General features: G+C 35.4%; 4 protein-coding genes across 4 annotated transcripts in view; 1 reads left to right on the top strand and 3 right to left on the bottom strand.

Moving 5' to 3' along the window:
* LOC695929 (olfactory receptor 9G19) overlaps positions 1-26,681 on the top strand; it is a 135,889-nt gene that overhangs the window by 40,753 nt on the left and 68,455 nt on the right. The window lies entirely within an intron of this gene.
* Positions 6,694-7,626, bottom strand: OR5M9 (olfactory receptor family 5 subfamily M member 9). Its single transcript, NM_001193998.1, is given in 1 exon segment — positions 6,694-7,626. A coding segment is annotated over 1 exon segment (933 nt).
* Positions 14,226-15,566, bottom strand: OR5M3 (olfactory receptor family 5 subfamily M member 3). The gene has a single exon (XM_015114440.3). The coding sequence runs from the start codon at positions 15,447-15,449 to the stop codon at positions 14,526-14,528; it is 924 nt and encodes a 307-aa protein (XP_014969926.3). The 5' UTR covers positions 15,450-15,566; the 3' UTR covers positions 14,226-14,525.
* LOC100426756 (olfactory receptor 5M3-like) lies at positions 20,863-22,084 on the bottom strand. The gene has a single exon (XM_015114450.3). It carries the CDS (start codon positions 21,939-21,941, stop codon positions 21,009-21,011), a length of 933 nt encoding a protein of 310 aa, XP_014969936.3. The 5' UTR covers positions 21,942-22,084; the 3' UTR covers positions 20,863-21,008.

Genomic DNA, 26,681 nt, shown 5'->3' with positions numbered 1-26,681 from the left:
CAAAATACAATATCTGCCTCAACTGCTCCCTCAGCTTTTGGTCTCCTTTAGAAGAAGTAAACATTTGTTATCTTTTGATAAAAGTCCAAGAATCAATTTCTGTAGAATAAAGGACTTAATGAGAATGAGTATTGTCTTTTAGGTAAAAATGTTGATAGTTTTAAAGAAAATGTGTATCAGACAGACATTCATATGCAAGAGTGATACACAAAAATGAGAACATTTTCTTAACATATTAAGACAGACATTCATATGCGAGAGTAATAAACAAAATAAGGGCATTTTCTTAACATATTACTTTTAAGATTCACATGAGTCTTTTCAAAATGTGAAACTGATGAGGATGTATGGGTTTTCCACTTATTTTTTTTATTGTGAATGTACAAGGAGAGAAAGCAAGCCTGATTCCAGTGTAGCTTTGAAGAAAAGTAACCCAATACCAAAGCTCCCACGAATTACTTCTTAGATTCCAATAATGTTTACCATGGAAGACTAAAAGTGGCACTAGAGTCAATATGTTCCCATGTCTAAAAGTAGGCAAATACTGGCCAAATCAACACTTTCTTATTTCCCCTTTTATTCTACACCCAAAATAGTTAGCTGCGGTATCACTAGCTGCGATAAGATGCTGGTTCAGGAAGACAAGTCAGTTCAACAGTTTTATCCTAATGCACATTTCTCACAAAATGGGCTCTCCACTGCATGGAATGGTTGAGGGAGAAAGTTGATTTTGTGCCAGGTTTTATGTATGTGTGCATGTATGTACACATATGTATGTGTGTGTGTGTATATATAGGTGCAATATGCTTTATTTTTGGAGAAAACATTAGGTAGCAATTTAAGTATTAAGCTTGAGTCAAGAGGGGAGAAAAGAAAAAAGAACAATTTTTCTGGCCACTCACAACAAACTAAAGAAAAATAAAAGTTTATCTCTGAGCAATTTGGGAAGAAAAGGGAATTATTCTTTCTATTTTGCATACTTTAATTTTTTTTTCTTGGATTTTGATATGGCAAGAATTTATCTTTTCCTTTTCTCCCAAATTTAAATTCGGATTCCTCAGACTCTGAGGTGGAAAGGGGCGTATAACCCCCAATGGTCACATCACACAGGTTGTGATAACCATGGGAGAATTATGTACAGAAAAGGAAAATAAATTAATTCTGATGCTGAAGAAGGGGAAAGAGGGCACCAAAGGCCAAGGATCTAAGGAGATGTCTTGAAAATGGTGGCAACTGGAGGAGGACATGAATTTGTATGTGCTATAAACACACAATTCACATAAGGAGAAATTACTTGGTAACCTAAGAAAACTACCCATGCTCTAGCTGGGTCTGGTTTTCCTCCTTCCCCCTCCTAATAGATGCCCAGGGGACCCTGCAACTTTATCCAAGTTGCAGACAGTGTGATGGCTTGGACCACAAGCATGGAGCAAGAAGCTAGACTGACTTATTCACAATTACAGATATAAAAGTCATTGCTTTCACAATGATAACTTCCCAAATCATGTAAGACAAGAGGATTTTTTTCGCTGAAAATAATTATTATTTTTCTTGTGAAGGAGATTATCACATTTTAAAAGCAGGAATGTATGCTGTTCTTTTACTAAAAATTAATTGAACGTTGTTGAAAACATCTCTGATTTCAAATTTTGGAAGAAATTAAAATAGAATACTACAGTTTACACTAGAGAACTATACTTTCTAAAAATATATATTCTAGCCTTACCTATATATATATTTTATTATTATTATTATTATTATTATTATTTTGAGACAGAGTCTAACTCTGTCACCCAGGCTGGAGTTCAGTGGCGCAATCTCGGCTCACTGCAACCTTCGCCTCCCAGGTTCAAGCGATTCTCCTGCTTCAGCCTCCCGAGTAGCTGGGATTACAGGCACCTGCCTCTTGCACCTGGCTAACTTTTGTATTTTTATTAGAAATGGAGTTTCACCATCTTGGCTAGGTTGGGCTTGATCTTCTGACCTCGTAATCCACCCTTCTCCTCCTCCCAAAATGTTGGGATTACAGGCGTGAGCCACTGTGCCCAACCTTTTTTATTTTTAGAAAGGCAGTATTTGAAAATCAGTTATGAATTCAAAATTTGCCTTATTCACAAGCAGAAATGTTAATGGTGTCTCTTTTTCTCCTCATTGAATGTGCTGCCTAACTTTTCATTTGGCATAATGCGTATTTGTTAAAATAAAAAGATATCTATTCAAAAACGTAACAAATTAGTATGTTAAAGTTTTACTCCACAAAAAATAAAATAAGGCAACAGGAAACAAAACATTGTTTTTTTCTCTTAGCCAATACAATTTAATATTACCTAAATCTAAAATATGGAATATCTTTATAAACATATAAGGATTTTTGTTTGTTCTTACTACTCAGGCTTTAATTAATTTATTTTTTATTGTCCCTTAATTTTTGGCCTCATAAGATTACAAATAGCTAGAGAGGAAGAAAGAGAAAAGAAAAGAAAGAACAAGAAAGAAAAGAAAACAGAAAAAACAAAGCTAGAAGTATTACATTACCTGACTTCAAACTATACTGTATAGCTACAGTAACCAAAAGAGCATGGCACTGGTACAGAAACAGACATATACAACATTGAAAAAGAATAGGGAATTCAGAAATAAAGCTGCACACACCTACAGCCATCTGACATTTCAGAAAGTCAAAAAAATGTGACCTCCTATTCATTAAATGTTGCTAGGATAGCTGGCTATTCATATGCAGAAAAATGAAACCTCACTCCTACTTTTCACCATATACAAAAATTAAGATAAATTAAAGTTTAAATGTAAGAGCTCAAAAAGTAAGAAGCCTAGAAGAAAACCTAAGAAACATCATTCTGGACATGGGCCTTGGGAAAGAATTTGTGACTAAATGCATCCAGCAATTTAGCAATTGCTAAATGAGCAACTGCAACAAAAACAAAAATTCACAAGTGGGACCTAATTAAATGAAGAGTTTCTGCACAGCCAAAGAAACTATCAACGGAGGAAACAGCCTATAGGATGAAAGAAAATATTCACAAACTATGACAAAGGTCTAATATCCAGAATTTATAAGAAACGTAAATGATTCAAGAAGCAAAACAATAAATAACTCCATTAAAAAGTGATCAAAAGATATGGACACTTTTCTATACAATACATGCAAGTGGCCAAAGAAATATATGAAAAAATACTCAACATCACGAATCATCATAGAAATGTAAATCAAAACCACAATAAGATGCCATCTCACACGAGTCAGAATGGCTATTGTTAAAAAGCCAAAAAAACAACAGATGCTGGCGAGGCTGCCAACAAAAGGTAACATTTTTTTTTTTTTTTTGGAGACGGAGTCTCGCTCTGTAGCCCAGGCTGGAGTGCAGTGGCCGGATCTCAGCTCACTGCAAGCTCCGCCTCCCGGGTTCACGCCATTCTCCGGCCTCAGCCTCCCGAGTAGCTGGGACTACAGGCGCCTGCCACCTCGCCCGGCTAGTTTTTTGTATTTCTTAGTAGAGACGGGGTTTCACTGTGTTAGCCAGGATGGTCTCGATCTCCTGACCTCGTGATCCGCCCGTCTCGGCCTCCCAAAGTGCTGGGATTACAGGCTTGAGCCACCACGCCCGGCCAAAAGGTAACATTTATACAATGTTGGTGGGAATGTAAATCAGTTCAGTCGCTGCAGAAAGCACTTCGGAGATTTCTCAAAGAACGTGAAACAGAACCACCATCCAACCCAGCAATCCCATTACTGTGTATATATCCAAAAGAAAACAAGTTGTTCTGTTGCAGCTTTCTTACTCCTGTAGTTTGATGAGCAGGAGGGAGTGGTGCCTAGCAGCTTCTTCACTCCCATAGTTTGACGAGTGAGAGGAAGTGTTATAGCTCTTTCATTCCTGCAGTTCCGTGAGTTCCAAGTTCTTCTCTCAAGACCAGGAGGAATGAGGTACGTGGACACTGGAGAGTAAGTAAGGCTCAGTAAAATTTATTGAGTGAAAGAAACACACTCAACAGTGAGAGGAGACCCAAAAGTGGGTAGCCTTATGTGAGGCTGAGTCCAGGCTTTTTATGGGCTTAGAATGGGGAATGCATGCTGATTGTTATTGGTGGGCTTGGAAAAGACACTGTTCGATTGGTTAAAAGGCATCATTCAGAAAGAATCCATCGAGAGGGTGGTTAAGCTGGGGATGGGAGTTCTTCCTGTCAGTGGATTCTATCTGGAACTAGTAGCTTGGTTTTTGGGTTTTAGACGGTCCTGGGCTTGAAGGTGGAGGTTCATCTGGACCCCCAACCCTGTCAGCCTAGGAATTTGTCTGTCTCCTGTTGCTATCAGTTCTACCAAAAGGACACATGCATTTGTAAGTTGAATACAGAGCAATTAACAATAGCAAAGACATGGAATCAAACAAGGTGTCCATCAACAGTGGACTGGATGTGGCAGATATACACTATGTATCACCAAGAAAATGTGGCATATATACTCCATGGAATACTACGCAGTCTTAAAAAGGAATGAAATCATATCCTTTGCAGTAACATGAATGCAGCTGAAGGACATAATCCTAGGTAAATTGCTGCTGGAACAAAAAACCAAATATCACATATTTTCACTTATAAGTGGGAGCTAAACATTGTGTACTTGTGGACATATAGATGGGAACAATAGACACTGGAGACTATTAAAGTGGGGAGTAAAGAGTGGGGCAAGGATTGGAAAACTAACTCTTCTGTACCATGCTCACTACCTGGGTGATGAGATCATTTGTATCCTAAGTCTCAGCATCACACAATATATCCATATTACAAACTTAGACATGAGCCCCTCAAATATAATAAAAACCGAAGTTAATTTTTTAAAAAGAAAACATCAGTCCTGTAACTGCAAGGAACTAAATTCGGAAAACACATTGAATGAACTGGAAAGAGGACCCAGAGTCTCAGATGGAACCACAGACCTGACCAAGAAATTGATTTCTTCCTGGGAAGACCCTGAGCAGCAGGCCCATTTCATCTTTACCTGCACTCGTAACCCATGGCAATTCTGAAATCATAAATTTTTGCTGTTTAAGTTGTTAAAAAAAAAAAAAAACCCACAAAACCTACACAAATGGAGAATGAGGAATAGCTCTGCCATAATGATCACACAAATATAAGGCCTTAGAATGTCAGGTTGTGATACCGATCTCTGTAAAAGAAGTTGTTGCTTGCGTAGCCCTGCATTTTGTGCTTCCTCGTGACTTTTTAGAAGCAAATTTGGGTGGTTTAGAAACATAAACATGGTGGTAACACAATTTTTAATACAAACCGATCATACTTCACTCTCAGAATGTAAATTTATGAAACAGTATGTATCCCACCTACCTTTACTCAAATCTATTCTAAGTTACTAGGAAAGTGAACCATGGTAAATTTGCATGAATAACAATGCTTTCTGTGCTTGAATTAGTCCATCTTCCTAGAAGCGTTACCACAACTATATTTTACTTCTCAGAGTCAACTTGTACATACTAATTGAATTGCGCACCCTTGTGGTTAGATCATCACATCCCAAATAAACTCACTCATCAGCAATCACCTTTATCTCCCACTTGCCTTTATGCAATTATCTTAGCAAGAGTCATCAGGGGCAAACAAATTTCCATTGTTGTCTTTAGCAAGAATGTAATGTAGAACAAGTAAGCTATGGAAGCACCAATCTAGACAAACAGTGAGCTTTTAAAGATTTTTAACCAGGGCCAAATGGGATGCAATTTAGAACTCTGTTGATCACATTTGAATGCATGCCCAGTTCAATGGCATTTAGTTGAACAGTGCTTCTTATCTGGTTGACCAACTATAGACATTAAAAGCTTGATTTAAGTTGCTATATACAAAGTCAAAGAATTTAATGTTAGTGAAAAGGAGCTGGAAGCAAAGAAAAGTTTCCAATGAAATTATCAATCAATGGTTTAATGAGACAATATGGGATTGCCAAAGCTCAAGACTTTGTGTCAGAAAATGTATACTGGCTCATCTTTTCATTATGACAAGGGCAGGAAAATCTTTTGTCAGAGAGAGTTCACCCTATTAACTTAAAAAATGTGTAAATGAATACCCATCAAGGAGTAGAGTTAGGGTAAGAAAACAGACCGTGGAAACAAAACATTATTAACTATCAAATTATGCAAAATGATGACAAACGGGATTATATTAAGACACTAAAATTCTAAATATAATTGCATTTTCAAAACTTTAAACTCTTTTTAGGTAAACTGTTCATCAATATTCTATGGCCGTGAAAAAGAAATGAAGTATTTACTTCTTTCTGAGAATTTACATATTTCACATGAAATCTAGTTTGAGGAATATGTATATGTGTAAAGTACTCTGCAAAGTAACATCCAACACTAACTTCCAATTTAAAGTATATGTATCTACACTCATTTGTGATTTCCTCCAGTGACTAAACTTAGCCCAATTTTAAGCACATTGTGAATGAACACTGTGTCATCTTTCACAATATGGGTGCACATGGAGGAGAAAATATGCTTAGTAATTAGAGTCCATACATGGGGTAAAGCATCACCCTGTTACATTGAACCTCTTAGTTTATGAAAGAGTTACCTTTAGATACTATTCTCTGAGCTAGGACTTTTACGTGTGACCATTTATAATAGGACCCTATTTATAATAGGGACAACAATATCCACTGCAATTTTACTGCCTCACATATGTCTTGGTGATTGCTTTGTTGACTGCTTCTTTCACATCCTTATTTCTCAGACTGTAGATCATTGGATTCAACATAGGAATTACTGTGGTGTAAAACACGGCCACCATTTTCCCCCGCTCTATGGATTCCTCAGTGGGTCTCCTGAGATACATGAAGATGAGGGTCCCATAAAACATAGAAACAGCCGTCAAGTGGGACCCACAGGTGGAGAACGCCTTCCTCCTGCCATCAGCAGAGTGCATGCGTAGCACAGCTACTACAATGAGAGTATAGGAGATGAGGACCACTGACAGGGAATATGTGAAGTTAATTCCAGCAATAACAATCATTGTGATTTCTTTGATGTGCACTCCCCCACAGGCAATCTTGATGAGAGGAGGATCTGCACAATAGAAGTGATTGACTTCAAAGTTTCCACAGAAGTATAAGCCATAAGTCCATAGTGTGCATATTAGGCTGACAGAGAATCCATAGACATAAGGCACAGAGATGAGCCGAACACACACAGTCCTGGACATTTTACTGCCATAAAGCAGAGGGTTGCAGATGGCCATGTACCTGTCAAAGGCCATCACAGCCAGGATATAGACCTCCACGTGGACAAGCGCAATGAAAAAGTAGCACTGAACTAAGCATCCCACATAGGAAATGCTTTTTGTCTCTGATAATAAGTTTTCCAGCATTTTGGGGGTAACGTTGGAGGAGAAGCACACGTCCACAAAAGACAGATGACTCAGGAAAAAGTACATGGGGCTCTGAAGCTGAGGACTGATGCCAATCAAAATGATCATACCAATATTTCCCAGCAGAGTGATCATGTAAACCGCTAGGAACACCACAAAAAGGAGAACCTGTAGCTCCTGATGACAAGTCAGCCCCAGGAGGGTAAATTCTGTCACATCCGTGAAATTAGGCATTGCCTTAGTATAGGCCAAGTCTGTGTTGCCTATGGAGAAATTTTTTTAAAAAGAAGGTAAATGGATTTGTTTTATTCTTGAAACTTTGAGTTGCCTTTGCCCTTATTTTAATTCAAATACTTTACAAACAATGTACACTTTGCAAAATGTACAGTACGGTGTATAAATATACTATATGTAAAATGAACTGAATACATAACACAATAGGCACATCAGTTTTAGTTCTGAGCTAAGTTCCCTTTGCTATAGATGTCCATGATTGTAGTTTCACTTTTTTGGCTCACCATAAATGTCAAACTAGGTAAAGAGCTGCAGATGCTGTGGTCAGAGATTTTCCTATGTAAAAATTTCTGATCTCTACTGATTTCCTGTCACTAATAGAATTTGACTTGGGTTAATGTTACTACTGTATTAAGTATAAAATATATGAAATAAAGCATCAAGGCATCTAAGAGACATAAACTAACACTACTTCATTTTGTTTCAGTCATTGTGTGATGTACTTTTATTTTACACTAAATCATTAGCGCTTTAGCATTTAGCAAAAGTTATTGCGGGTTTTGGTGTTACTTTCAATGGCAAAAATGCAATTACTTTTGTACCAACCTGATATTAGTTTGTTTTGCTTACCTTAAAACTCCTTAAACTGTCTTGCTAAGTAGTTACATTTAATGGAAATTCAGAAATAGTTATACATGCGATTTCTACATGCCCTGATCTTTAGATTCACTAAACATAATACAATAATCCAGTATAATTAAAACTCTCTAAGAAATATTTTTCTAGAGGCAACAGTCTCAGTTTTGTAATATTTGTAACAATAGTTCTGTTGTTGAATGTTCATAAAAACTCTTCCATGAAAACGTCCTATAAAACAGGTTTTATTTGCGTGCCCATTTTGCAAATGAGGAAACTAAACACTGAGAGATTAAGAAAGTCTCCCTTGGTCAGAGGTCTACTAATTAGCAGAACTGGGATGCAAAAAAAATCACTTTTGTGATGTGTCTTTGACAATATTCCATTGGTGCATCTTCGATAGCCTCTTCTACCATTATATTTCTTTTCATTTAAAATTCAGTTTGCTCATCCTCCACAATGGTAGGAAGTTATCTCTTTCAGTTCATCTTCAATGGACTTTTAAGAGCTTTGGTTACCCTAAAGCAGCCTAAACCACTGAGATAGTAAATCACTACAACTCTCTACTTCTTCAAGTTTATCATCCCAGGATCAGATGATAATTATTTCCAGGAGAAAATAAATTTAATACATAAATGTGTATCATCTATCAAAATAAGAAGATTGAATTTGCAATTTACAAATAAAACCCAAAATTCATTTCTATTAACATTTCAGGAGTTTTTAATGAAGAAAAACGGTGAAGGTATAAATTACTGGACCAATCATGCCCCTATATCCCCAACTCCATTCATACATATATTTAAACAATATTATGAAAGTTAATAGTTTTTGCCTGTAAAGGAGAATGAGAAGATAAAAAATGTGAAATGAAATGAAGAGTTTTGCAAATCTTCATTATAATAAGCTCATTCTTACAAAGTTTTGAATAAACCAGGGATAGAAATACAAAAAGTTCCCAGTAATATAATTTCATACAAGAAGACACTCTGATAACAAATAAGTCTGTGAACAAGGTATTAGTTTCCTCTTCAAGACGGAGAATGAAATTAAAAGATTTGACTACATCAACCTCTGTTGTAATGAGGGAGGAACTTGCAGACCTACCTTCAGCATACAGAGTAGCAAATGATAACTTCTCACTATTTATAATAATGTCCTAAACATTAGGAACACTGGGATCATCTCCCTAAGGGACTATTCAGGTAATTACGAAAAATAAAATAACAACTAAAATTGTAGACACAGCTCAGGTGTAGGAGCAGTTAAGGAGTGTGAATGAGAAGAAGAATTTTTAAATAAAATAGATCAAAATTCTTCATCAACAATGTAATCTTATCTCTCACTTTCACATGGGTTCTGTCTTCTTTTATTTACACATTGACAGTTATGCATTTCAGCAAGATACTGGTTTGAATCATTTAAAATTTCAGTGAGTCCCTTTCTGGCTGGACAACTGTTCTAAAAAGTGCCATCTGTCAGGACAAATGATCATCGGAATGCATGTCCCATGCATCTCATGGTTATGTTCAGATGTCAGATGCCTCAAAGAATAAATCCTTGGTAAAATGAGTACCTGTAGAAGTCATTACTGAAGTCAGTCAGGTCTGGGATTATACCTTTGGTATAACACTTTCACTATGTTACTTTGGATGAGCGATGCACTTCTGAGCCTCATTGTACTCATCTGTAGAATAGGGAAACTATTACCTTACATTTGGTTGAGATGATCTTAGAATAATATAGAGATAACTCTCTTCCCAATGACTGCTGCATGTGAAGCACACAAAAAGTGTTCATTATTTGTGCAGTTTTACCTCTAAACAGTTCACTAGCATTATCTTACCACTTCTTTAGGATTCTGACTAATACTATCCTTACCTTGAAGAATAACATTATTCCTATGTGAAATAAGTATGATGTGCCTGGCACAGTGGCTTCTACCTGTAATCCAGCACTTTGGGAGGCCAAGGGGGCTGGATCACCTGGAGTCAGGAGTTCAAGACCAGCCCGGCCAACATGGTGACACCATGTCTCTACAAAAATACAAAAAGTAGCTGGTCATGATGTCAGGTGCTGGTAATCCCAGCTATTGGGAGGCTGAGGCAGGAGAATTGCTTGAATCCGGGAGGCAGAGTTTGTAGTGGGTCGAGATAGCACCACTGTACTCCAGCCTGGGCGACAAAGCAAAACTCCCTCTCAAGAGAAAAAAAAAATGAGAGAGAGAGAGATAAGTAAGGTTTACAACCTTAAAAGTAAGTGGATGGGTGACAAAAAGTGACTTGTCCGAGGTCTTCCACAAATGCACTTGAAATTTGGAAACTCAAACCAGAAACATGGTTTGACCACGGACCTTGACTCATCATTCTTTATGTTATCTAAACTAACTCTCCAAAAGAATAAACAGAAATGCATTTTGCCTTTGAAAAAAACAGGTAACAAAGACAGTTCAAATTTACCTGCCAACATGCTGAAAGTGATCAAATGCTTTCAATACACATTTTGAAATTTATTAATAACAAAAAACTAATTTGGCATATCAAGAGTTCCCCCAAAATGGCAAATAAATGTTTTTATTGCCAAGATAAATTACTTTTAACTTTGGAGTAATCCCAAAAGAATGAGTACCTCAGACATTAAAAGTCTCCAGAGGTTTGACATATTTCAACCAGACACAGTAATACTATAATCGAATCTAAGTAATTTGTTTATGTATGCAAAAGGTTTTAAAATGCTGCCCATTATTTATGTGTACGTATGTGGAAATGAGTTCATTGCACTTATAGTTTCTCTTGATGTAAATAAAATTCAATCATGGACAAAGAAGAGTGCTTTTTTCACACTTCCATCAACAGCAGATAAACATTTGTTTTTCTTCACAACCTTATGAGCATCTAATTTTTTTGGCTTTTTGATAATAGCCATTCTTACTGATGTGAGATGGTATCTCACTGTAGTTTTGATTTCCATTTTGTTAATTATCAGTGATGTTGAGCTTTTTCATGTGATTCTTGGCCTCATGTATCTTAGTTCAACCATTGCGGAAGACAGTGTGGTGATTCCTCAAACACCTCAAAACAGAAATATCCAGCAATTCCATGCCTGGGTATATGTCCAAATGAATATAAATTGTTCTACTATAAAGACACATGCACATGTATATTCATTGCAGCACTATCCACAATAGCAAACACAGGTAATCAACCTAAAAACCCATCAGTGATAGACTGGATAAAGAAAATATACATATACATCATGGAATACTAGGCAACCATAAGAAAAACAATGAGATCTTGTCCTTTGCGAGAACATAGATGGAGCTTGAGACCATTATCTTTAGCAAACTAATGCGGGAACAGGACACCAAATACCACGTTTTCTCACTTAGAAGTGTGAGCTAAATGTTGAGAGTACATGGACACATAGAGGGGAGCAACGCACATTGAGGCCTATGAGAGGGTAGAGGTTGGAAGGAGGGGGAGGATCAGGATAAATAATGGGTGCTAGGTTTAATACCTGGGTGATGAAATAATCTGTACCACAACCCTCTATGACACAAGTTGACCTATAGAACAAACCTGCGCACCTACCCTTGAACTTAAAAGTTAAATCAAAAGAATGCTTTTTTCTCAGATGACACCAATCTTATTTTATATTCACATCTTTGCAGATAATTCTTAATTTTTAAATGTATAATTTAAAATGTATAAATTACATTTCTTTAGCTGTATATTGTTTGCATCAAAACAGGTGATTATTTATTTATTTGACCTGAGGATGTAGACTTGATGAAATAAGCTAAGTTGTAGCTTCATCCTTATGCTTCATGACATAAGGTTCAAGAGAGATGTCAAATTATGTTCCTATTATGTCAGAAAATGTTATTGATAACAACAAATAGTATAAGGAGTAAGGAAAGGATCCAGTTTCAGCTTTCTACTTATGGCTAGCCAATTTTCCCAGCACCATTTATTAAATAGGGAATCCTTTCCCCATTTCTTGTTTCTCTCAGGGTTGTCAAAGATCAGATGGCTGTAGATGTGTGGTATTATTTCTGAGGACTCTGTTCTGTTCCATTGGTCTATATCTCTGTTTTGGTACCAGTACCATGCTGTTTTGGTTACTGTAGCCTTGTAGTATAGTTTGAAGTCAGGTAGCGTGATGCCTCCAGCTTTGTTCTTTTGACTTAGGATTGTCTTGGAGATGCGGGCTCTTTTTTGGTTCCATATGAACTTTAAAGCAGTTTTTTCCAATTCTGTGAAGAAACTCATTGGTAGCTTGATGGGGATGGCATTGAATCTATAAATGACCTTGGGCAGTATGGCCATTTTCACGATATTGATTCTTCCTATCCATGAGCATGGTATGTTCTTCCATTTGTTTGTGTCCTCTTTGATTTCACTGAGCAGTGGTTTGTAGTTCTCCTTGAAGAGGTCCTTTACATCCCTTGTAAGTTGGATTCCTAGGTATTTGATTCTCTTTGAAGCAATTGTGAATGGAAGTTCATTCCTGATTTGGCTCTCTGTTTGTCTGTTACTGGTGTATAAGAATGCTTGTGATTTTTGCACATTAATTTTGTATCCTGAGACTTTGCTGAAGTTGCTTATCAGCTTAAGGAGATTTTGGGCTGAGACAATGGGGTTTTCTAAATATACAATCATGTCATCTGCAAAGAGGGACAATTTGACTTCTTCTTTTCCTAACTGAATACCCTTGATTTCTTTCTCTTGCCTAATTGCCCTAGCCCGAACTTCCAACACTATGTTGAATAGGAGTGGTGAGAGAGGGCATCCCTGTCTTGTGCGCAGTATGGCGATTCCTCAAGGATCTAGAACTAGATGTACCATATGACCCAGCCATCCCATTACTGGGTATATACCCAAAGGATTATAAATTATGCTGCTATAAAGAGACATGCACACGTATGTTTATTGCGGCACTATTCACAATAGCAAAGACTTGGAATCAACCCAAATGTCCATCAGTGACAGATTGGATTAAGAAAATGTGGCACATATACACCATGGAATACTATGCAGCCATCAAAAAGGATGAGTTTGGGTCCTTTGTAGGGACATGGATGCAGCTGGAAACCATCATTCTTAGCAAACTATCACAAGAACAGAAAACCAAACACCGCATGTTCTCACTCATAGGTGGGAACTGAACAATGAGATCACTTGGACTCAGGAAGGGGAACATCACACACCGGGGCCTATCATGGGGAGGGGGGCGGGGGGAGGGATTGCATTGGGAGTTATACCTGATGTAAATGACGAGTTGATGGGTGCAGCACACCAACATGGCACAAGTATACATATGTAACAAACCTGCACGTTATGCACATGTACCCTACGACTTAAAGTATAATAATAATAAATAAATTTAAAAAAAAAAAGAAAAAAAAAAAACAACAAATAGTGCGTCCTAAATACTGAATTTATTTCAAATGTAAAAGTTAACTAGAATAATGTAGGTGCAATGTGTTGGTCACAGGTATACCAAATATCCCACATGAGTGGAATGTAATTCATTCTGTGGAATTTGGAGAGCCATGGTTTTACAATGACAGCTTCTTCCACTAATTATCCTCCTACTCTTCAGTCAGAGTGAAGACACCAGCAGGGGCAAACCAGAGTCTGGTGACGGGCAATTGTAGAGTTGAAACACAGCAGTTCCCAGGATCTGTGAAAGAGAGACACTTACCATGTTGTGTTTCTTAAGAAACACCAAAAAATTAAAAAGCATGAAATACAATAATATTGTTATTTTCCAAGTAGTAGTCTCTGAACAGACCCTACACAACATAATGAAAGATGCATTAAACAATAAATAATCTCATAACAATTAGACCAATATTTTATGTCTTCATATTGGAAAACCAAATTAAATATCATGGGGTTTTTTTCTGCCCCAAATTTGTTTTTAAGTGGGCAAATAAATATTTCTTAAATTCATGCAACTGTACTTTTCATTAAGAAAAAGTCTTTTGGTTGCAGCTAAGTATTTGAGCAACTTCCCATAGTACACCTATGAACTTTGGCACACATCACCGTTTCAATTAATTTATTTGTATGTAATTAATCTCCATACATCAACAGAAATGAATCATTCCACCTTACATTTTCTCAATTTGCACCATTTTTATTTTTCTTTTCAACCCACAGAATATCTTTATCTTAGTGTTCATAGGCACTGGGTAATAACTGTTTTCCAAACAAATAATAGAAGATAAAATTAAATCAAATTTGATTTTATTTTGTTTAACATGATCTACTGATCACTTTTGTCATGGCCTCTTTCACATCCTTGTTCTTCAGACTATAGATCATGGGATTCAACATGGGGATCACTGTGGTATAGAACACAGCCACCATCTTCCCCTGCTCCACTGACTCCTCTGAGGGATGTCTGAGATACATGAAGATCAGAGTACCATAGAATATGATGACAGCTGTCAGATGGGACCCGCATGTGGAAAAGGCCTTCCGCCTTCCTTCTGCTGAGCGCATTCGCAGAATGGCAATGAGGATAAATAAATAAGAGATGATAATTACAGTCAGGGAATATGTGAAGTTAATGCCGGCAAGTATGATCATCGTATATTCTTTTACAAATGTCCCGGCACAGGCCATTTTGATGAGAGGTGAATCTGCACAGTAGAAATGGTTGATCTCAATTTTTCCACAGAAGTACAAACCATAAGTCCATAATGTTGCTGCCAGACTCGTCAGAAAACCATAAATGTAAGGGAAGGAAATCAGTCGAATACAGACAACCCTTGACATTTTACTGCCATAAAGCAGAGGATATCCAATTGCTATGTATCTATCAAAGGCCATCACAGCAAGAATAAAAATTTCCACATGGACAAGAGCAATGAAGAAGAAACACTGTACTAAACAGCCAGCGTAAGAAATTGTTTTTTTATCTGATAACAGGTTTTCCAACATTTTAGGGGTGACATAGGAAGAAAACCACACATCAACGAATGACAAGTGACTGAGGAAAAAGTACATGGGGCTGTTAAGCTGAGGACTGACCTTGATTAACATGATCATGCCAATATTGCCCACCATGGTGATAATGTAGACCACAAGGAAGACGATGAAGAAGAGAACTTGCCATTCCCGATGGCTGGTTAGCCCCAAAAGAATGAACTCTGTCACATCGGTGAAATTGAGCATTTTCTCAATTCTAAGTCAATATCAGTTACAAAATGTTTGATAACTAAAATAGACGAAAAAATTAGGATGTTTATTTATTTATTTATACCTTTAGATCCTCCCTTTATACAATATCTATAAGCACACTGCATTATTTTCGCCAATCTTTTCTCAGTGCCTGTTTACGTAATAGGCTCTACAATGAATAAATGTGGACAGTCCCTATTATATAACAATTATACAAAGTATAATTGTATACACTGATATTAAGTATTGTGAGTAGTCACATTTCCAAGATTACTTCATTACTTCTTAAATTTCCCTCATTTCCAATGATGGCATGTTTTTATATTTTAAAGATAATTACAGGGGATTATAGTTCCTTTCATAATAGAACTTAAAAAGTGTACAATTTCACTTAATCTCTTGTTCATTATAAGCATATTCTCAAAGATTAGAGAAGAAAATCATATGATTAAATAATTTGTCAGCCTAAAATGTAAAATATTTTTAATCTCATATTTGTATTATTTTCAAGTAAAGAACAAAAGACTGATGATAGTAGCCATCAAAGTCGAGTTAAAGGGTGAATTATTTGTCCATATTCACACTGTATCAACATATCCTGGATATGGACTCCCTCCTAACTCTAATATAAAATTATAATCCACTAGATATTATATACTGTTATGTTCTAGAGATTCAAAGAGATGTACAACATACAGATTAATGTCAGTACTTATGAAGCTACTAATGTAAATAAATACATTCTGAAACTTGGATGTATTCTTACAGAGGTATAATAGGGACAGAAAATTAGGAAGTGATTGATTCTCCTTTGAGGGTTCAGTGAAATTCTAGGAAGATTTCTTGTATATGTTGCAAATTTATTTTCAAATATAGGATGTATCATATAGGAAATTTCTTTGAGAAAATGTTTCTCAAATTATATTTCTAAGAAAACATTAGCGTTTGGCATGATCTTACTAGATACAATAGAGAACAATCCACAAGTTTTTCTCCATCAAATGGGACATCTCTGTGCCCTGTCAAATCTCTTAGTGATTCACAGTCTACCTAGTAAAGTTATTTACTGTACACATCATTCGTTTAACATTTGCACTCACACGCTCCCACACACACACACACCTCTATGTATGTATATACATATGTGTGTATATATACACACACACCTGTAAGTATATAAACATACATAAAGCTTATATATATTTCATATATGTATGAGAGAAATTCCATTAATTAGATATTTTGTCAATGAGCAATCACATTCTGCAGAACACAGAGTGCAAATATATCTAATAAGAATCTTGAGACAGCCTTTCAGCAGGAAATATATTTATTGGAGATGGGATTGTGTCAAACGTTCTAATGGCTATATATTATCTCTACAGCAAACGATTATTCCCAAGACCCTTCTTGTAATTTGCAGCGTTAAACTGTATTCAATCACAATGTGATGAAATGTATCAATATTATTACTGGTTAGCAGTTACCCAAAAAATTAGCAGTCAGGAAGGTAAATCTCAATGGATAGTGAAAATAAGTGAACGCTTATCCATAGTAATAATCCAAAACTTTTCAACCACAAACTTGGAAAGAACAATTTTCTATGACTAGAGGAGAAAATTACTAACTGTGAAACAGGTTACATTCTACATGGCTCCAGAGGTTTGATCTAATTAATAAAAATTTGAAGGATTAATTAGTGGGTACATTTTTTTAAATGAATAATAAAGTTCTAAAAACTACATATACTGCCTTAGAATATATTTATATATAAACTGCAAAATCTGTTAGAGTTGTTAAAATCTCTAAGATCCTTAGATTTATATCCGAACAGAGATTACAGACATATCAACAGATAACTCCAGATTTCTGATTCAGCAGTTTATGCTGCGGCTGCCCGAAATGTTCTTGCTGGCAATAGAAGGATTCTTATTTGGAAAGTCATATCTCATTCCGTGCTGAAGGGTGATTCAGCACAAACAAGGATGTAGAAGATGCCATTGTCAGTACTCCCCACAAGCTAAATACAAAGAGCCCTGAGTGATGGTTATCCAGGTGATGAATAGCATTAGTAAAATTACAGGAAACTAGGGGTTAGATATGATCCTAGGGGGTGCAAGCTGTACAAAGAAATAGAGATTAGGGGACCTCAAGAGTATTTAGAGAATTTCCTCATTACCTAAATTAAAAAATACACACATAACCTTCCCTTATTAAATTACTCTATTTCAAATTAAATTGCCAATAAATATGGATTCTTTTCCAGACCAGGTATGAAGCAATATTAACTATCCTAGTTAAAGAATTCTGTTTCTATCATCAGAGCTTGGCTGGATCCAGGCTCTTTGACTTATTTTATAAAACTGCACTTGTCTTATTCTTGTTTTGTTTTGCTTTTACTTTTTATGTTCCTCAGTAGGACTTAACAATAATAATAATAATCATTTCATTGTGTGATTGTGAATATGAAAAGATATATATTAACATAATACATATGAAAATGATTATCAGATACACTCCTTTATTCATTTGTAATTATCAAATAATATATAGTCTTACTGAAAATGTATCTCTCTCTTATGTATCTCAACACATACACACATAACGTAGATAAAATCATGAATGCATTCCTATAAATCGTAAAAGAAAATAAAATCTCCATTGCAAGCTCCATCTGACAATTCCAGATAGATACATTTTTCACCAACCTGAGAATGAAGAGAAATATTCCCAATGTGGATGCAGAGTTGAAAAGTGCATGCTGTCTGTGGGAATAGTAAACACCTTCGACCTGATGAAAGAGAAACTGGGGGAAGTCAACATGAGAAGCCTCCCTTAACTGCTTGACTTAGAAGGCAAGGAGAAACTAAGAATTTTCTCTTAGAAATGATACTATGGGAAGTACATCTGTAGAGAAAGAGCCAACTGTTATGTGTGTGGGGTTTTCTCAAAATTATGTACATAGATATAATATCCTATTGTATATAATTATATACATATACAAATATATTGTATATATGTATGTACTATATACATATATGCCACTGTATATAAATACATGTGTATATTTGTATATAATTAAATACATGTATATATTATATGTATATGATTAAATACAGTGGTATATAATAATACAGTGGTATAACATATGTATATATTTTATATATGTATATAATTATATACAGTAGTGAAATGTATGCATATAATTATATACCATGGTATTCTATATGTATATGATTATATACATTGTATACATCATACCACTGCATATAAATATATGCATATAATGTATAATATATAATATACATATGTACAATATAATATATGTGTATTATACAGTGGTATATGTAATATGTGGTATATATAATACATAATATAATATATATCATTGTATATTATATGTATCTATATACTGTGGTTTCATATATGGATACAATTATTTTCATATATACTATGTATGCATATACATATATACATATGTATTATACACATGCATAATACATACACATATACAGTGTTCTATATACACATATATGCAAATACATATATATGTATATATATATATACACGTTATGTAAATATATAACATACATATATCACTGTATATAATATAGATGTATAGTTCACTATATAGGTAATATAGATACAGTTCATATGTATTATACCACCATAGGTACTATAGTACAGTTTATTATATATATTATTATAGATATATAGTTTATTATATCGTTATATATAGTAATTTTATATGCATACATAATACATGTATGTATAAAATATACTCATATACATATACCACTATATACTTTATGGATGTATATGTGCTTTATCACAGTAATAGGTACATATATGAGAGGCATGTTTGTGTTTTTGTGTGGTTTGTGATTGTGATTACTTGGCATAGAGTTGTTTTTTGACCGTTAGTCTTCAATTCTGACTTGTGTGCGTATGAGACACAGAATCCATAGGCATAAGTCACAGAAATAAGAATGTAATCTATCGGGCATTTTAGAGAAATGGTATAAAAGAAAAAACCTAAAAACAGTTAAAAAATGGTATTCGTAACCCTAAAATCAGAAATTGCTACAGAAAACCATAGAGATTATTAAAACAAAATCAAAGATTTAGTTCTTGAGGATCGGGAATTTGGGCATGTAAGCATATCAGCAAATTACTAGCTAATGTAGTTAACAAGAATAAGAAAGGATGAAAGCATACAATATCATGAATTTTATTTCTCCCCCATGAAATTCACAAACAGGTATTCCAGATCATAGTAGGGAGTTCTGTTCCACACTGTCTTTCAGGGTGTTAAGTTGCCGAGCCTACTGTCCTCTACAATATATAGTTTACACGGTCACCTTGAGCATCAATATCCAGCTGTCAGGTGTTGGAGAAAGAATGGGGAAGCCATCTACATTTTTTAAACACCTTAGTCTAGAAGTTTTTCATGTAAAACTCACACATCCATGCCATTTGTGAGAACTAGTCACACTGTAGTAGTGGTGGGAAATGTCATTTTTGACAGACAGCCACTTTCAAGCAAGAACTCTACCTTATGGAGCAATGGATTGACATTGAAAATATATACAAAATCTGAGGACTTTATGGTAAAATAGCAAAGGATAAGGTACCTGCTGCACATAAATTATGATTTATTAATTTTAAAGTCAGATACAGTGCAAATGAATGCACTAGAACTTCTAAGGGGGACAGCTAGTTTCTTCTACCATCAAACCCAAAAATACAAAACAAAATGCAAAGGAAAAAGAAGTAAATACACCTCTATAAGTGTTCAAAATATTCCAAAAGTCATTTACTGAAATATATTTAGAGGAGCACCTTCTACATTCCAAAACACCAGTAGGATTGTGTCATCACTTTCTGATTGTCGTTTAAAATGGTAAGATATACGTAAGATCTCAAATGGATATCAGAGAATATTAAGTCATTTATAACGGAATTTTATTTAATGTATTAGTATACACTTGAAAATGAAAACTCAGGCAGTATACAATAATTAATGTTGCTTAGACTTTAAAATATATTCTACATAATATATTCCATTCTCAGGAATGTTGTTTTCCATTTTAACAATAATTAATAGTGAAATCATATTCTACTTAAATATTTTGCAATAGTAACATAATCTAGAGCCAAAACTTATTCTAGGGGCAAAAAACAAACAAAAAAACAAAAACACATAGAGAACACTGCAGTTGTTTTGAAAACATAATTGAAAGAATGGACTTACGAAATTTTAAAGAACCATAAAAAGCTTCCCCGGTTACAAAATATGAATATGACTTTGTGTAGAAAGGAAAAACTGTAGATGGTATTGTCAACACGTTTTCACCATTTCAGATTTTGTGAGCCAGAGGTTCTTGTTTCTTATATACTTCTCTTATCTGGACACCATTATCCCTTTTTCAATTATCTATTATTTGGTACTTACTGAAAATATAAATAACAAATTTCTTCAAAATTGTCTAAAAACTTTGTTAATTTCCACCTCTTCTAATGAACTAGAATCTCATAATACATTTTAAGTTCTTATTTATTTAAAAATGCTCTACTCATCGCTTTGCTCATGGCCTCCTTTACGTCTTTGTTCCTGAGACTGTAAATCATGGGGTTCAACATAGGAATGACTGTGGTGTAGAAAACCGCCACCATTTTCCCCTGCTCCACAGACTCCTCAGTTGGGCTTCTAAGGTACATAAAGAAGAGTGTTCCATAAAATATGGTGACAGCTGTCAAGTGGGACCCACACGTGGAGAAAGCTTTCTTTCTCCCTTCTGCTGAACGCATCCTTAAGATGGCAATGAGGATGAAAATGTAGGAGATAATAATGACCAATAAGGAATAAGAAAAGTTGAGACCTGCCAATGTGCGCATTGTGTATTCTTTAATCAAAGTCCCTGCACAGGCCATTTTGATGAGAGCTGGGTCTGCACAGTAGAAGTGGTTGATCTCGATGTTCCCACAGAAGTACAAACCATGGGTCCACAGTGTTGAGATCAAACTGATAAAGAAGCCGTATATGTAAGGGAAAGAAATCAGTCGAATACAGACAGTTCTTGACATTCTGCTGCCATAAAGTAGAGGGTTTCCAATCGCCATGTATCTATCAAAGGCCATCACAGCAAGAATGAAGACTTCTACATGGACAAAAGCAATGAAGAAAAAACACTGCACTATACATCCAGGATAGGAAATTGTTTTGGTCTCAGATACCAAATTTTCCAACATTTTAGGAGTGACGTTAGAGGAGAACCACACATCTGCAAAAGACAGGTGACCAAGGAAAAAGTACATGGGGCTGTTGAGCTGGGGACTGACCCTGATTACTATTATCATGCCAATGTTCCCAACCAGGGTGATAAAGTAGACCAGCAGGAAAATCACAAAGAAAAGTTGCTGTAATTCAGGACGACTAGTTAATCCCAAAAGAATGAATTCTGTTACATCAGTGAAATTGAGCATTTTCTTAAATCTGATCCAGAGATAGATGCATTTTATCTAATAAAACAAATATAAATAGGTAAATACACACACGGAATATTACTCTACATTTGTATTTTTCTAACTCATTTGCTTTCAATCTCTTTGCTATTTTTCCTTATATCTCTCTTCTCTCCTTTCTCATACATCTTTTCTCAGCAGTGTTTCTGCTATATATATATATACACACATACATATACATACACATACATGCACGATTTTTTTTTTTTTTTTTTGAGAGGGAGTCGCACTCTGTCTCCCAGGCTGCAGTGCAGTGGCGCGATCTCGCTCACTGCAAACTCCGCCTCCTGGGTTCATGCCATTCTCCTGCCTCAGCCACCCGAGTAGCTGGGACTACAGGCGCCCATCACCACGCCAGGCTAATGTTTTGTATTTTTAGTAGAAATGAGGTTTCACCGTGTTAGCCAGGATGGTGTCGATCTCCTGATCTCGTGATCCGCCCGCCTCGGCCTCCCAAAGTGCTGGGATTACAGGTGTGAACCACCACGCCCGGCCATATATATGCAAGATTTTACATCAGAAAGTGGTAAAATAATACAGAAACAAAGCGATTTAACTTATCATGTCTAGTTTTTGCATGCCTAAAAATAGAGATTTCAGAAGCACAATTTTTATTTTTGCCATATTCTGGAAAGACAAAAACCTTTTAACACTGGCCCTAACTTTAAAAATGGCTAACATTTTACTTATTCACTATATTTGTAGAGCTTAGATGATCTATCACATATTAGAACTTTATTTAAAGCTACATGCAAAAAAAAATATACTATTCCATAATTAGTAAGTTAAATGGTACCTTCATTTAATCATCCTGCAAAATTTAAATGTTACTTAGAAAAAAAGACTTAATAAAAACTGTATACATGCATTAACATAAACTCACTACACATATCAAAAGAGAATAGTTTCTTAGTTAATTAGGCAATTATTAATTTTATTTAAATCAACCTTAAAAAATTAAATCATTGCCAGCCATATCCCCATTGTAAACAAGTCTGATAAGCGTGAACTCAAGCATCATCTCTTCTTTAGAATCTTATCCTCTCTTGGTTCTAAAGCACTAACAAATTCTATGCTAGTCTCTTCTTTTCTCTCTGTCTTAGAAGGGTGAGTAAGATAAGGTGAATAAAATACTGGGTGAAGAACTACATTATTCTTCTCAAAGTATATAAGCTTAATTAATAAAAAGTGTGTAAAATGTACCAGCAAGCTAGAGACATTTGTTAAGACGTTAGGAGTAAAGGTGTTTTTGGTTTTTGACTGCATTGGTTTAAGACAGCCATCTAGATTCTGGGTACCTTCTAGCATACTCTTATACTCTAAATATCTTGAGCTAATTTACAAGCAGCAATTTTCTACATATGCTGCATGTATTCATGGGCCAAGAGGATGCATAACCAGTCATTTTTTTCTATAAAACTACCCTATATTTGCTACCTAAAAGCAAGTTAGAAAAATATGATTATCACTTCCCAGGTGGTCTCCATTGATGTTGAGCTGAGAAAGAGTAAAAAATAATGATTCAGGTGATCCATTTGTTGTTTTAGATATTATATATTAACAAAATTGAAACATTTTATTAGTATCAAAATGGCTAGAGGTTCTTGGGTTTAATTCCAAGAACCTGCTACTCTGCTACCTACTAGGTGTGCATGTGACCTTAGACCTAACCCCTGTGCTTCAGTTTCCTCATGGGGAAATAGGGATAATGAAAGAGTGTGCCTTAAGGAGTTGTTATGACAATTAACAAAGATAATGTACATAAAAGGGTAAACTGAGGAAAATGCCAAGCTGTGTGTTGTAGTTCTTACTCAGTTATATTTTTTTAACATTTTTGCTCCGATTTTCTTATTTGTAAAAATTATCATGTAGGTTAAACCCACTGACTTTCACTAATATTAAGCATTCTATATAAATCTGCTAAAATCCCAATTTTATTTTGCCATTCTCTTTTATGCCTTTAGAAAAAAAAATAGTTAACACTTTTGTTTTTCCTTAATCATCATGTGACCAAAGAAGAGCCATAAGAAACCTGTTGTGTTTCTCAGAGTTTTTGTGAAGAATATTTCATTTCACTACACAATTTGAGTGTCCAATAATGGTTAAGAAAGTCATGCACTTGTGTGAAGAAGACTCTGAACTTCAAGGGTTAAGAGAGTTACACATAAAAAACTCATATTAGAATTGTGTGTTCCTTGAATTACTATAAACATAATATTCAGGATAATATGAGTAAAAACGTTTAATATGAATCTCAAATGTTCTTGGAAGTTGAATTTTTTTGGTTTGTTTGTTTTTTCAAAATGGAAATGGCTTCGGTAGAAATACCTAGAAAAAGACTTTGGCTTTTAGTTTCTAACATTCTCTGGCCTTGTTTTTTGAGTACCTTATGTTAGTGTGTCATGTATTCAGAAGGAGAAAATACAAGAAAAAAGTAAATGATATTGGTCTTCAAGCATCTAAGTGCTGAGTGTATCAATAAGTAAAGTCAAGCCAAATGAGTTGAGTCTCCAAGAAGGCTTCAAATCTGAATAGACATTTAATGACAAATTTAAGTTGGGGAACAGAATGAGATTCAAACTGCTGACCCTCTCATGAAATCCATCGAAGTTTACCATCAGTTGTGGTGAGATATAAGTAGGGTGAACAACTGCCACTCAGTTTGTCTCCAAACTTCCTAGTTTAGGAATGTAAGATTTGCATCTTGGTAAACCCCATGATCTTAGGCATACCAAGAAGGTTGGTCACCCTAGGAAGTGTCAGAGCCCGTTTATATAAACTGCAAGGGACTTACAGGCATCGTCAAAGTGCTACCTGTAACAAGGCAGGGAATTATAGGGGATGACACACAGAGCTGACTAGTTCTCTCAGGCTGTGTCCATGTGAAGCTCCAGCCAGTTATGATGGAGAAAGAAGAATGAAAAAAGGAACTAATGGTTTCTAAGTAATGTAGAATCATTTATTAATGTCTGTGGACAAGAAGGCTTCTATGTCAATAATTGAGTTTGCAAACATATTGTTGATACTGTATAGATGCTCATACTGCATAAAAGTTTGATTCAATGACTCTGTACACGTGTATGAGAGAGAGACAGAGACACAAAGAAATAGAGAAATTGATATCACTTGTATTACCAAGACAATACCTTCAGTAAATGAAACAGAAACCATTATTTTTTGGGTTACCACTTAGTGATACTTGATGAGAAGGATTTCTGTTGTTCAGGTAAAGTAATATAGATTTCTTTCACTAATTGAATTATAGCTCTTGCACTGGGGGCTTCGAGTCCAAAGCACCATCCACATCTAACTTCTATTGCCACAGACGAGTCTTTCTAATTCCACTTCCTACGCACCTTCCATAGAATAAGAAACCTTCCTACTAGGAATGAGGACAGCTTAGAGAATTGACACTTTAGACAGATTTTATAAAAACACATTGATTTTCCCTGTGCATATACCTACCTGTGCATAAGAAAAAAATCTTCTTGGAGGCATCCCTTCTGCCATGATCAATGAATAATTCAGAAGGATTTATAAGCGTCGGATTAACCACTATGGGGCTTTCTCGGTGGGGAATACAGATAGAACCCTGAAGTAATTAAAATGTCACCTATTGCATCATCTGTAATGTAAAGTGAATCTCAAGAGCAAAATGTCTCTAAACAGAACTAGACCTTTTAAAAACAAGGGCTTGAAAAATTTGAGGTTTTGCTTTCTTCCTGTTTAAAATGTTTTCTATGTATCCTAGGGACTGTATTGCATTTGTTTGGAGGGGAAAAATGGTCTTGTTTTCCCATGTGATAAGAATCATGTCAATATCACATCAGTCACAAAATATATTTGGAATAACTTATACTTCACAATAGGCACACTAGCACTTTTTCTGTATTAATGAAGAGTTTCTTCCCTTTTTGAGTAAGAAAGTTAGTAAAAAATGAGAGAATAAAGGAGGATACATTTCCTATGAATAGTCATTGATGAACCCTAAATGGGCTTCTCTTTTCTGAAACGAGAAATATAATTCTCTAAAACCAACTTAATTCCAAGGTTAGGGTTGATCATTTCCCATTGTTGTTTATGTTGTTTTGTTCTTTTTAATATTTAAAAATATAGTCCTTGATGTATTGTTTTCATTGATAAAACTGATTTCTAATCGCTATTTTCTTCATGTTTATAGTTTCCACCAATTTAGGAGAGAAAAATAAATTAATGTGCTTAATAAATATGATTTAAATTTATATTGACAAAGATAATTGTTAGAAAATGTAGTGGATATACTTTCAGTTCACAATCTCTATGTCATAAAGCATGCAACTCTATTTCTCTAATTGAGCTTGATTAATATTTTGAGGTTCCACAAAAAATTAGCTGGGCATGGTGGTGGGCGCCTGTAGTCCCAGCTACTCCGGAGGCTGAGGCAGGAGAATGGCATGAACCCGGGAGGCAGAGCTTGCAGTGAGCCGAGACTGCGCCACTGCATTCCAGCCTGGGCGACAGAGCGAGACTCTGTCTCAAAACAAAAACAAACAACAACAACAACAACAAAAATATATATATGTATATGTGTGTATATATGTGTGTGTGTGTGTGTGTGTATATATAGAAAGAGAGAGAGAAGGGGGAGAGAGAGAGAGAGAGGTTCTATTTTTCACGTTGGAAAATACTAACTTGATCGGTTTCTCTTACTGCTTTCCTCAG

Source organism: Macaca mulatta, chromosome 14, assembly GCF_049350105.2.
Source record: "Macaca mulatta isolate MMU2019108-1 chromosome 14, T2T-MMU8v2.0, whole genome shotgun sequence".
NCBI lineage: Eukaryota > Metazoa > Chordata > Mammalia > Primates > Cercopithecidae > Macaca > Macaca mulatta.
Note: the sequence above shows the minus strand (reverse complement) of the source record. Positions and strands in the feature narration are given on the sequence as shown.

Excerpts from the sequence above, each read along its gene's own strand:
- OR5M3 (XM_015114440.3), bottom strand. The coding sequence starts at position 15,449 with ATGCTCAATTTCACCGATGTGACAGAGTTCATTCTTTTGGGGCTAACC.
- LOC100426756 (XM_015114450.3), bottom strand. The coding sequence starts at position 21,941 with ATGCTCAATTTCACTGATGTAACAGAATTCATTCTTTTGGGATTAACT.